General features: G+C 39.8%; 1 protein-coding gene across 4 annotated transcripts in view; it reads left to right on the top strand.

The window, feature by feature from the left end:
- cicb (capicua transcriptional repressor b) overlaps window positions 1-13827 on the top strand; it is a 45967-nt gene that overhangs the window by 25389 nt on the left and 6751 nt on the right. For 2 of the 4 annotated variants that reach the window (XM_058747607.1, XM_058747608.1), the window contains exons 5-16: window positions 242-350; window positions 683-865; window positions 965-1097; window positions 5416-5603; window positions 5678-5810; window positions 5962-6059; window positions 7392-8244; window positions 10164-10318; window positions 10448-10608; window positions 10803-10984; window positions 12899-13360; window positions 13460-13782. In XM_058747607.1, coding sequence (XP_058603590.1) covers window positions 242-350; window positions 683-865; window positions 965-1097; window positions 5416-5603; window positions 5678-5810; window positions 5962-6059; window positions 7392-8244; window positions 10164-10318; window positions 10448-10608; window positions 10803-10984; window positions 12899-13360; window positions 13460-13782 — 2980 coding nt within the window. The remainder of the gene's footprint in view (window positions 1-241; window positions 351-682; window positions 866-964; window positions 1098-5415; window positions 5604-5677; window positions 5811-5961; window positions 6060-7391; window positions 8245-10163; window positions 10319-10447; window positions 10609-10802; window positions 10985-12898; window positions 13361-13459; window positions 13783-13827) is intronic. The other 2 variants (XM_058747609.1, XM_058747610.1) reach the window with 1 other exon arrangement.

Here is a 13827-nt window from a genome sequence, read left to right on the forward strand (position 1 = left end):
TCTCTGCAATTAATATGATAACAAGTGTGTTGTCCTCACACTTGTTAAAAATAGGCAGCTGTGATCAAATGCTTCCTTTGTATTGATATTTGAAGTGTGAGAAATAATGTTCCTTGTTGTAAGCAAGAAAGAGAGATTGTGCGTGTTTAGTAGAGGTAGATCGGGATAATCAATGTATGCTGCTGGATCCCCATTGATTCTTCTCATATTATTTCATATTAACTGCCAATTTTGTGTGCAGATTTTTCCCCGGTGTTCTTCCTGATCCTCCAATTTCTGCGTCTCCTGGAAAGCGTAGATCTCAGTCCCTCAGTGCACTGCCCAAAGATGACAAAAACAGTCCTGGAAAGGTACATGTTTAATAAAACTTTTAATATTTTTGAATTAAGTATCTTACGATTAACATTTATTATTATTAATGTTGAAAATGCGCTCCTAATGCTTTTATAAAATGTTTTTTTTTTTTTTTCAAGATGATAAATCAAAAGAACGTTTATTTGAAATAAAATGTTAAATAAGTCCTTACTGCCACTTTCAATCAATTTAATGTGTCCTTGCTGAGTAAATTTATTCATTTCTTTTTACAAAAACTCATGCTGACCTGAATTTCTGAATGGTAGTGTATCCTCACTCTTTCACACAGAGTCATTTACTCATTCCTTATTACCCTTTCACTTTACAGAGGGAGAAAGACCACATCCGGAGGCCCATGAATGCGTTTATGATCTTCAGCAAGCGGCATCGTGCACTGGTTCATCAGAGACACCCAAATCAGGACAACCGCACTGTCAGCAAGATACTTGGAGAGTGGTGGTATGCTTTGGGACCCAAAGAGAAGCAGAAATACCACGATCTTGCATTTCAGGTTACTGGAACTGTCTTTTAGATATTCATGTTTAGACACCTGAATAACCCTCATTAAGTTCTTCCAGCCCCCGTAAATGTTTTTGTCACTCATTTACAGGTGAAGGAGGCACACTTTAAGGCACATCCTGACTGGAAATGGTGTAATAAGGACAGAAAGAAATCCAGCAGCGAGGGACGTGGTGTTCCAGGGGGCAAAGACATCCGCGAGAGGAGCATGTCAGAAACCACAGGTGTGGAACAGGACAAGAAGTACAGATTGTCACTGTGGGCAGTGTTATGGATGGCTTATATGGTGTTATGTGGATGAATTATAGTTTCACAACTTGTGCACATTTTTTAAAGTAATTGTTATCTAATTGGTTCAATATTTTATCAGTCTTCTTAATATCTGAAAGGATTTTGCTTCAGGGTTGAACAACAAGGGGGTTTTTTTCAGCTGGTGATTTTATTTTATTTTTTTTGCATCAGTAAGGTTTTTCTTTACAAAGATAGCTACTACCGTATTGTTCTGAATATAAGACAAACATGATTATAAGACAACCCCCCTTTTTCAAGATTTTTGAGGACCAGATCTTGTCTTCTCTTGACCTAATTCCTAAAAAATTTAAAACATTTTCAAAAACAATAAATGTGATTTATTGGTAATTTTATAATTTACCAACATAACTACAATGTTGCACACTCATACTGCATACTTTCTTTTGAGCTGTATTTATAACGAAGTGATATACAGAGTGCACCACAGCATTAGTATACATGCAATTGAAGAATGTGTGCAACAAGCACAGTGTAACAGAAGAAAGTTCATTTTTCTGAGGTGATTGAGACTTATAACCCGACAACATCTTATCTGACCACAGATACTGAATCAGGACAATGCCTTTTTTCTGGCACTCTTAAAGGGTTAGTTCACCCTAGTAGCGACATTGTTAAAATAGTCCATGTGACGTCGTGGGTTCAACCTTAAAGGAACACTCCACTTTTTTTGGAAATAGGCTCATTCTCCAACTCCCCCAGAGTTAATAAGTTGAGTTTTACCGTTTTGGAATCCATTCAGCCGATCTCTGGGTCTAGCGATAGCACTTTTAGCATAGCTTAGCATAGATCATTGAATCCGATTAGACCAGTAGCATCGCGTTCAAAAATGACCAAAGAGTTTCGATATTTGTCCTATTTAACTTGACTCTTCTGTAGTTATATCGTGTAGTAAGACCGGCGGAAAATGAAAAGTTACGATTTTTCTAGGCCGATTTGGCTAGGAGCTATACTCATTCCGGCGTAATAATCAAGGAACTTTGCTGCCGTACCATGGCGCGGCAGGCGCAGTGATACGCGGCGCCTGAAAGTAGTCCCCAGCTATTATAACCAGTTACCTGGCTGGGGACTGCTTTCAGGCTCTGCGTAATATCACTGCGCCTGCTGCGCCATGGTACGGCAGCAAAGTTCCTTGATTATTACGCCGAATGAGAGTATAGTTCCTAGCCAAATAGCACTAGTCAAAGAGAAATGCCAGTGAAAAACTGTAATGTTGTGGAGAAGCTGGGGAAAACAGGCAGAGGCAAGGATCTATGTTCAGGTATTTAATGGAAAACCTAGAACAAAAAATAAATAAAAAACCACAGGGAATAAAGAACAGAATGACAGGCAAACAGACAACCATTACATTCAATTCAGCTCTCAAGGAACTAAAGAAACACTAGGGCTATATATACGCAGGGGGCTAACAAGCTTAACAAAATAACAAGACACACTAATCAAAGGGGAAACTAATCAAGGGGAACCAATGAACAAACGGACTACAAACACCACGGGAGACAGGAAGTGACATAAAAATCCAAGACAAGGTACAGAGAACGTAACAAAAACAAGAGAGAGTTGATTTGTAAAGAGAGGAATCATGTTAATTTTCTAAAACCAAAGTAAAACTGAACACCTCAAAATTGCACAAAAAACAAACAAACAAAAAACCCTATATCCCTCAACAATCATTATACTATCTATTTATTATAATGAATAAATAAAAACTCTTAGGTAAAATTAAGAAGTCAAAGCTTTCTTGTACTGCATGTGCTGGTTTCAGCCTCATTGCCGGCTGCAGTCTTGTCCTTATAACCTGTGATCCACAACTACTTGCTAAGGAACTCGCATTCATGTAAGGTAGCCATGTTGACAAGTTTGTGTGAGTAGGGGCAAAACGCACAAGATACAGTACTTTAAGTGCCCTGTAGTTGGCAATATTACTTTTTTAGCAGAAATAAACTGCTGCAGAAAAAGCTAGATGCCATGCAAAATGTAATGTGCACTCACTATAAATGCTGTGGAGTAAAGAGTACAGATACTCATTCAAAAATGCAGTGAAGTAGAGAGTAAAAGTTAATATCTAGTAATAGCTAATATCTTTGAAACTCAGTAAAACTACAGAGTATCAAAAAAATAAAATACAGTAATTAATTACATTTACTCAAATGCTTTACCCCTCTGGTGCCACAATGCATGTGAGGTACTGCTGACGCAGGAGCAGGCATTCTGACGTAGAATGTCCATCTCTCTTAGTTCATCATCTGTATGTTCTGGTTCGAATAAGTAAGACTGGGCAAAAAGTTGCAAGTTCTCTCTGTCAAAATCTTCAGACATGTTTACAAAGACTCTTATGTACAGCGTGAATCTACCTCTGCTTGTAAACAAGGTGCAGCACATCCAGGTTCTACGTCAGAATGCCGGCTCCTGCGTCAGAAGCACCACACGCATGCGTCATGGTACTCTTGTGAACATGCATCAAAGACTGACACGGAAGAGAAGAAATTGTTGAATAACAATTGCGCACAAAGTATTCTTGTAGCTTCATAAAATAAAGGTTAAACCACTGAAGTCACAAGGACTATTTTAGCGATGTCCTTACTACCTTTCTGGGCCTTCAACGTGTCAGTTGCTTTGCTGTTTATGGAGGGTCAAAAAGCTCTCAGATCATCAAAAATATCTTAATTTGTTTTAGAAGGTTCTACGAGTTTGGAACGACATGAGGGTGAGTAATTAAACGTCTTGCGACCCACGTTTTCTCACAATCCACCAGTTGAGAAACACTGGACTCGACAGCATAACATAGTGCAATAAATAGTAGTGGGTCACTTCAGTCCTGAGGGGGGCACACTCGCTTTACACGCATTTGGCGCCACCTATTGTTGTGGGTGTATTATTAATATGTAAAAGTCTAGACTGAATATAAGAGGACCCCCCTTTTTCTTTTATTTCAGATGTATTTCCAAGGGAAAAAAATATTGTCTTGTATTTGGAACAATATGCCCATTTTAAATTTGTAATCAATATTTCCAAGAAAATCTAAGGAAAGTCACTTGCTTTGGTCCGGATCAAATACAATGTTGATTTTTAATTTTTTTTGGTTTGGTGCGGTTTGCCTTCACACTGCCCTTTTTGCAAGTGAACCAGAAACTGTAAACAAAACCACACGTGTGCTTAAGGTCATCCGTTCGTTGGTTTATCCATTCAACCGAACCAGAGTTCGTTTGTAAGCGGACCGAGACCACCTCTTTAACTGGGTCTCGGTACGGTTGTAGATTGGCCTATTTTTAACTCCTTCTTAAGACTATGAAGTCATTTTTACAATTTCACCAAAACCTCAGATAGATTAGATAGATTTCTTTTCTTTTTTTTTTTAAGTTGACAACCAGATTTGTTCTTAGTGGGAAGGTAGGGCTGCACAATGAATCGTATTTTAATCTTGATCACAATTTATGCTTCTCTTGATTTATTAAGAGTGATCGTCTGCAATATTTGGTTATTTATCTTTAAAAAAAAAAAAAACTTCTTTTTAATTTGGCATTTGCGTCATCTTGAATTGGTAACAGGCCTCCACAAGCTTTCATGTTTGCGGTTGCCAGATGTCAAGAGCTTAAATTGCCCAGTCAGAGCTTTTTTCATAAATCATTTTCTGCCCAGTGGTTCTTCCCAACCTGGCAACCATTGCTCTCTCTGCATTATGGAAAAATCGCTGATAAGCTGAAAACACTGGCATACATGTAAGCTGGAGTTTAGTGATCTCTATTGAAATATTCTGCTCAAAAATAAACAATACAGTCTACTTTCTTTCATGCAGTTGTTTGCGCTGTTTGCTGTAACTAAATCTGTGTGCAAACCATGTTAGTTGACGATTTGTGCTTGTGAAAAAAAAGTCAATAATCATGATTTAGTAATTGTGATCATATTTTTGAGCAAAATAATCATGATTAAATGTTTAACCATTACCGTGCAGCCCTAGTGAAAGCTGTAAAAATGTATAAATGTGATAAAGAAATGTAAGATATAATGGCAGTTATTGCAAGTAACAGTTCTATCTATGGTTGGTTTGTTTCATGGGTTGTAAGGCTTTCACAAAAACACTTTTTTTTTTAACCCCTGTGGTAAAAATGAAGGAGGAACTTCAATAACTATACTTCAATAACTAAGGCCCCTGTTGTTGTGGCCTGTTGGTTAGTTTTTCCATTGTGAATGCACAAAGTAACATCAAATTGTTCTATTTTATATGTAATTCAGAACCTCCATCTGTGTCGATGGGAATGGAGCTCAAAGGTGTGGGGCCTGGGATGGTGAGCGTGTCAGAGCGAGTTGGAGGTGAGGGACATGGTCAATTGTCTCGTCCTCGTGCCTTCTCACAGAGCGCCATGCACAATCTGGAGAGGAGCGAGAGAGGCAATCCACAGGCACTCGCTGAGCTCGCACAGGTATTACATGCACACTTGTGCAAGTGACACATTTTCAGAGATTCACGCTCAATTAACTCTTCCTGTATTTTTAGATGTGTGGTGATGGTGGTCAGGTTGCAGGGCGGGTTGCTCTCTCTCAGACACAGAGGGGGGTAAGTGAGGACATGACAAGTGACGAAGAGCGTATGGTCATCTGTGAAGAAGAGGGGGATGATGATGTCATTGGTGAGTCAGACTTCATTTAAGACTCTCAGATCCTTGTATTGATATGAGGTTTCCAAAAACATTTTAGTAAGTGCTGATGTCATTTCTGTCATCAAGACTTTTGTATTTATTAGCAATTGTGTTAAGTCATTGTGTGTCATATCTTATTCAGATGACTCATATCCAGGCAGCTCCATTGACCTGAAGTGTAAGGAGAGGGTGACAGACAGTGATAGTGAAAATGGATCTGGAGATGAAGGAGAACGCAAGGTATCATCTTGCATATTTGACATCTGTTAGCCTGTCTGTGTTGATCTGTACACAAATATAATGTTTAAAGGAATAACTCACTTGAAAATGAACATTTTGTCATCATTTACTCAGCCCCTTTTTGCTCCGAGAACCACAAAAGACTAAATATTAGAGAAATTCTGCTTTATCATACAGTGAAAGTGGAGGATGACATTTGTTCTACCATTTAAGCCTACATTCACTTAATGTGAGGATAAAGCCATAATGTAGGATGTTATTTACTGATAGACCCTCATTCTGCTGAAGCTCTCAAATCTCATTCTCGCTCAGGATCAATTAAAAAATGGCACTTTTGGACGTGTCACACCAGGTTTGACGTCATTGGTGCCAAATGCTGTTAGTTCTTGCATTTGAAATAAAATAAGTTAACTTGATTGCTGTGTGTGAACATACTAAAAATGAGATTTGGGATTTGGGAGCTGCAGCTCTCAGAGTTTAATATCAGTGAACAATGACTGAAATTACAGTCTGCTCCTTATATAAATCTATTGTATGGCTACAAAAGACTTTGAGTATAATGAACAAGTCATATAACCTACGTATTTTCCTTTTTTGGAGTTTGGCAGTATACATCACTATCCACAAGTGTGTATGGTAACGAGAAGTATTCCTACTAAAGGCCTGTTCACACCAACCTAAATGTTTAGTGAAACACATTAAAATTTTGTCCGATTTTCACGTTATTCATCTGTTCAGTCCAGTGTGTATAAAATGGCAGCTGGGGCTAAATGTAAATGCAAACTCACTCTCTGACAGTAGGTTTACACGGCTTCAAACAATGTTTCAAATAGTGATTTTAGGATTCGCTACGGTGTTTATCAAACAAACTCATCGGTTGACCAGTGTTAGTTCCAGTATGAGAGAAACCACTGCATTGACTGAATACCAATGTCAATGTTGGTCTGAACGGACGCATTAACAACCATTCATTCAAATTTAAATGTTTATTGCACTGATTTTTTTGCACCAAACATTCATCTGAGTGTGAACAGGCATCTTTAATGACATTGGGGTGAGTAAATGATGACAATTTTTTGGTGAACTGTCCCTGATGAATATAGTCCCACAAAACAATGAAATGTAGAACACTTTTCTCCCTGTAGACCTAGAAAATTGCTTGTGGTCCTTAAGCATTTTTCCTAGGTTAATTATTAATGAAGTTTACAGAAGGCTATTGCACAGTATTTTTATTAACTGGTAAAGGATATGTGTCATTACGTATGTTTGCAGTCTTTGGCTAATTTATGTTCTCCTCTTTTCTCTGCTGCTTTATCACTTGTGCGGCATCAGAGAGTTTTTGCTCCCGTGATTTGCTCCTCGTCTTATGGCCCTGGTCATGGTCGAAGCGTGTCTCTCTCCTCCTACCCCACCTCCAGACGCTTTAGTGACGCTTCCTCAAAGAGAAAGCGAGCAGTGGAGGGAGGTGATGGAGAACGAAGGGAAGGTGAAGGATCAGTGTCCCAGCCCTCTGCATGTCAGTCCATCCTGGTCAGTTCTGCCGGGGGAGTGTCGTCAGTGCTGGGAGCGGTGAGAGTGGCGTCCACTGTTGTCACTAATGTGGTGCGACCTGTGGTCAGCACGCCGGTGCCGATCGCCAGCAAGTCCCCACATGACCGAAAACCCGCTCCACCACAGACTCAGCTTCTCATTGGACCTGGAACCACAGGAAACCCAGCAACAGCTTCCGCTGGAGTGGGTGGGTACTATTCATCATCGCCCAATCCTGTTAGTGCATCAGGAGCTCAAGGGGGACTGGTGACCAATCTAGTTTTGGGAGGCACATTCCAAGCCCCACCTGCCGTACAGCTTGTCACCCCACCTCCACAAAACCCTGCCTCCCCAGCATCGGCCCCGCTTACACATAGTAACGGTCCACTTCCTCTGCCCATTCTGCAGTCGCACATTCTCCCCTCCGCCTCAATAGCACCCTCATCAGGTCAAAAACCCATAACACAGGTCCAGTACATTCTCCCTACCCTCTCTACCAACAATCCCAAGAGCCCCTCCCCTCAGCAGGTCAGTCAGCCAACCAGTATCTTCACCCTACCTACAGCTCTGCCCACTCACGCCTCGTTGGCCAACGGGAAGCAGTCGGGATATGTCTCCAATCCTGCTGTGGGTGTAGTTAGCCCAGGAGCCAGAGGTGAGGATACATACGGTTTAATAACACACTAAGAGATATTAGAGAATAATAAAATTTATTCCAATATGTGTCGTCATCATAATACTTTTCCTTTTGAAAACAGCACAATACCGGTTACATTGCAATAAAATTGCAGCATGAAAAATCCAATAAATCTTTGCAATGTAATTTGCTTAGATTGAGCAAATCCACTACACTGTAAATAAGTTACTAAAAGTATACTACAGTTTTGATGCAAACGCTTGGTGTATGTGCTGAACGCACAAAATATACTGTTATAATTACTCATTTTATAGCATGTACGAACCCAGGCACTAGACTTGGCACTAGAAAGTTTCATCATAGTCCAGTGTTTGCGTCAATTTTCTTCAATGTTAAGACTGATACAAGATTTGCATGTATATATCACTCACACCAACATTGTTTGTTTATATTTGTTGCGTCTTCAGTCGTGAAAATGGCCTAGGTCAGTGTGGTGGACAAACTAATTAGTGAGAGAAATTCAAGACACGTGTGTGAGATGAGCGTTAGTATGTGCAATAAAGTGTGCACCAGACCTGGATAGATAACTTACAAGTTGTAGTGCGTTACTGATTCCAAATTACATGACAAAAATTGTAGTTAGTAATGTAGTCCGTTACATTACACATTTTAGGTAATATAATCAGACTACTTTTTGTTAACTTTCAGATTACTTTTGACCTAACTCGTTTATCGCATTGATTTAAATAGGATAATCTTGTACCATATTGATATATTTTCTTACTCGTATGTTACTAACAAGGTGAAGTGCCTTAAACATTACATTATGTCAAGGTTTCCCTAACTGGGGCTTGTGAATGAACTGCAGGGGGTTCGTGAGTTTAATGGTAAGCTATTAATTAAAGCATGAAAATGTAAAATTTTAATAATTTGAAAATAACATCAATCAAAATAAAACGTATAAAAAAAAAAAAGTCTTTCAAAGACATGGTAATACATTGTTAAATAACACATTGAGTGATTAATTCAAATAAAAATGAATGTTTTCATCAGTATTTGATGTAATGTTGAATCACTTCTTAAACCTGAAATGACTTTTGTAAATCAAGTGCTCAAATGCTGTGTAGCCATCGGACTAATGACTGGTCTTTTTGTGAATGTCTACAAAACTGGAAGACTTTCTGAGTGTATGTATGTATGTTGTTGGCTGTTTTAGAAGAATTTCACGAGGAATTTGTGAGAATCGATAAATTATGAATCATTTATTTCTATTGTGTGAATATGTAATCATGTTATCAATAAAAAGGTTTTTGTAATCTGATTACGAGTATTTTAAAATGTAATTTAATGTGATTACAAGTTCTTAATTTTTGGAATCTGTGTAAAAACGCAGTATACTTTGACAGCTAAAATCGTTTTATTTGAGACCGATGGGGAGTTTTAAGTGTCTGGAGTAACACTGCAGTGTGTCAGAAATAGAAACGCCATATCACATAGGCATATCGCAACTATTATGGGCAAACCACAGTTCACACTTGCAGTGTAGACAGCTTTATACACTTTATACGCATATGAATTTTAATCCTAGTGATTTAATTCTGATGCACCACTTTTGTCTGGTCCAGACAGGATTTTTGATAGCAGGCGGCTTTGTTCACATATAGCACCAAAATGGAACTTCACCGGTACCCAGGAAATTGCTGAGGCCCTTAACACATGATCTCCAAACAGAAAAATGCTGTTAATTTCCGTAAAAACCTGTATGTGTGAAAGTGTCGATTGTCTTTTTTGTATTGTATTGTGGCTCAGAGCCATCATCATGTTCAGGTGCTGTTCTCCATAGTTTTGTCCTGTGCCAGATAAGACAGTCTGTGCAAGACCCAATTATTTCAAACACTGTTCTTTCTTCTTTTATTTTTATTTTTTCCCTCCTGCAGTGCAAACACAGTCACCAGTCTTGCAGGGCAAGATGCTGGTTCCCATGGCAACAGTGAGGGCTGCTCCTGCCCCCTCTCAGCAGTTTCCCTTGGTAGCCCCTCCTCTTCCTGTTCAGAATGGAGGACAAGCAGGAAGCAAGGTGAGATCTCAAATGGTAAATGCCTAAATAACAAATTGATACTGAATAACCAGTAGGGTCATTTGTAGAGAGAATTATAATTTGTGAACTTTTAAAAAAAAAAAAAAAATTTTTTATTAGCATGTCTTCCTGTTTCCTTTCTAGATCATTCAGATTGCTCCGATGCCTGTCGTCCAGTCGCAGCTTCCCTCTACGGGACCGGTACAACCTGGGAGCCCGTTTTCTGTTACTATGGGAACAGCTACAGTGGTTGCCCCAGGCTCTACCCCGTCTCAGACCGTGCTGCTACCGCCCCCACCTACAAGGTATAACGCACACTTTCACAGGCCTACTTATATTCACCTAGCCGCACACGCACAAACATCTCCCCCACTCTTATTTTAACAACTCCTACACTCCTCAAGTGCTGCAGCACTAGAGAATAACCTTGCATGGCTGCTCTCATTCTTTGTAAAAGCTGTCTAAACTGGTTTCTGTAAATATCACTTTTCTCCCACAGAATCACTTATGTACAGTCCACTCCTGGGGTTCCTACTCCTTTGCCATTAGTTCCCACGACAACAGGCTCCTCCTCTCAGACAGCTTCAGCAACACCTGGATCTGCTTATGTTCCATCACCCTTGGCGACCTTTGCAGCGATCGCTCATCCGGGACAGACTTTGGTCCAGCCACTGATTGCAGGTCAGTGGACACAATTAATATAATTTAATACATCTTTAAAAATATTAGGGCAGTCAGTTGATTTAAAATTTTTTATTATATATATTTTTTTCTTTTGTGATTTTGAAAAAAAAAAAAAAAAAAAAAAGTGTTGGGCAATATACCGGTAGACACGATTAACCGGTAGAAATTTGTCAACCGATAGAGATTTTGGACTATCATCTCTATCGTGGTTACAGGCTTACGTGACATTGCTGTGCTACGTGGTCATGAAAACCTATCGTTTGCATGCGTTTTTAACCATTGCGTTTGAAAAACAAGTGATTTTAAGCTGTTGAAATGCAATCAGCAGCAAAAGAGAACTCATTTTGCTATATGCGCGTGCTGTCTGAGAGACTGTTTCTAAACGCAGTCAGAGAAGCGTGCACGCGTGAAGACCGTGCTCATAGAGCGTGAGAGTTATTTATACCGCTTTATAGGCATTGATAGGTTAAGTATACACTTACATGTGTTAAAATTCCCGTCTTTGCAAGTATCCTTGTAAACACAGTAATTAAGGTCTTAACTGAGAGCAAACAGCTGAGAAAGAAAACACATTTGTAACAGTATATTGGATCTGGGCAGCTCTTAAAGTGACAGCAGCGTAATATTCCTGCTGTCTGTCATTTATGTTAATCAAAAAAAACAAAAGAGAGAAAATCTCTCACTACTCTTGACCAAATCACTTTTATAACTTTAATAAGAAAAAATATATACTTAATTTACACTGTGAATTTGTAATTTACTGTAATTTACCCGTTTTTATACATTTGATTACTTTGTACAATGTATGTACAATCTTATTTGTTATACTGTAGATCATGCTGATGCTGTCTATAAGACCTCCCCGAACAAACAATAACAAAGATGACTTCATTGTTAACATACTTCTGCTGGGAAAATTTTATATACACAAATCTAAGTACTTGAAAGTGAAACCAACGTTTTAGCATTTTATGAGCTTGTTTCTTACAAAAGCCCTCAAAGTGATGAAAAAGAAAAATGCAATAAATCTTAAGTCCTTTATAGAATATGATTTACAGGAAAAACCCTAGCCCCTTTTTATGTTATATATATTTCTTCATGCACCTGTTCTGTAGCTATTATTCTAATTTCTAATGCAAAAATGTACTGATATTGCCACGTTGTTTGTACATGGCTAATTGCTGTATTAAAAAAAAAATTCAATAAATTTAAAAAAGGTCCTCCCCCCAACGTCCCGATGCCCTGTATCTTGCTCTCTCATTGGCTGTAGGTCATTGCAGATGTATGTTTCAGTCAGAACTCATTTCACACAGCAGGATTTTGAATTGCCTACAGGTCCAGATATAGGTTCAGCGACGTATCGGCGATTCTCTCAGATCGTGTCTTTGATAATTCGCACTGCATAATTTTCACTCACATGAACGAGCACCGATTTGCCTTCCGATTTCGGGCATTTGTCGGCTATTTCGCAAAACCTGTCGGTGAGTGAAAATCAGGGCTAAAATCGTGCAGTGTGAATTCGTTAATTTCGTCATTATGCACATTGAATCAATGAAAGCAGTTAAATCTTCTGTTTATTCAGCTACCGCTATAGGGATTTCCTGGATTTCTTCTGCAGGACGTATTTTGAGTTTCCATGCGAGAGCACCCTCTGGCCTTTGGATGGTTATTTACTACTGATCACAGAACCGTGCTTCACTGACAAGATGCGCATGACTATCGCAGCTTTTGCCTGATTGCGATTTGCGACTTCATTCCGATTTATTGCCCTACGTTACCGTGAAGTAAAATTACTCCTATCGTGATATAAGATTTTGGTCATATCTCACACCCCTAATTAAAAATAAATAAAAAAACAATACATTTTTGTGTTAGTTTTTGTTGCATTGCTGTTCTCTACTGTTTCACCAGGTCAGCCATCGCTGATGGCCCCAGCCCAGTCTCTCAGCGCCCCTCATGCTCCTGCCATCACCGCCATTTACACCCCTACAAATGTGACCTTGGCAACTGGTGTGGTGTCTATGTCTATGGCAACGGTGTCACCCAGTGGGGTGTACACAGTGTCCAGTTCCTCTTGCCTATCTCCACACATCCTTCCTAAACACACCACAACAACCTCCATGACCTCTGTAACCTCGGACAGGCAGGGGAACATATCCACACACTCTGAGCGACAGTTGCACCAGGAAAGAACACTGGACAGGCAGCACATGGACAGTCAGGTCTACACGCAGTCTTCTGAGAGACAGGCCGAGAAGGTTTCGCTATTACAACCTGACAAACAGTTCCAGGTCCCGAGTAAAAGCAGCAGCAGTTCAGTTGCACCCTCAGTGCCATTGCAGCCTGGAAGCCCTGCTCAAATCTCCCATTCCGGTACCATAGAATTTAACATCATAAAGTCCAGTTTTCATGATTATGCCCAGTGGTGATTTCTTTGAGACTAAACACAGTCCCTCTTTTCTCTTTCAACAGGAAGTGCTCCAGGGACACCCAAACTGATAACACCAAGGCCTCCTCAGAAAGTGAAAGCCACAGTGGCCAACATCCCAGTGGGCAGTTATGATGGAGGAGGGAGAGGCAAAGAACGAGAAAAGGAGAGGGACAGAGAGAAAGAGAGAGAGCGAGAGAAGGACAAAGAGAGCAGCAGTCGGTTTTCATTTGAGGTAGACAAGGCAGCTGAGACGAGCTCGCCTGCAACCTTCTCACCGGAGGAGGGGTCCGCAGAAGCACCCGCCCACTCAGTAGCGGAGAGTGCTACGCCTAGTGGCCGTTGCAAAGAAGCAAATGCTAAGGAGGTTAGCGTCGTTATACTGGCTGTCCGTTACATTTGAATCAGAATC

This window comes from Onychostoma macrolepis, chromosome 16 (assembly GCF_012432095.1).
Source record: "Onychostoma macrolepis isolate SWU-2019 chromosome 16, ASM1243209v1, whole genome shotgun sequence".
Lineage (NCBI taxonomy): Eukaryota > Metazoa > Chordata > Actinopteri > Cypriniformes > Cyprinidae > Onychostoma > Onychostoma macrolepis.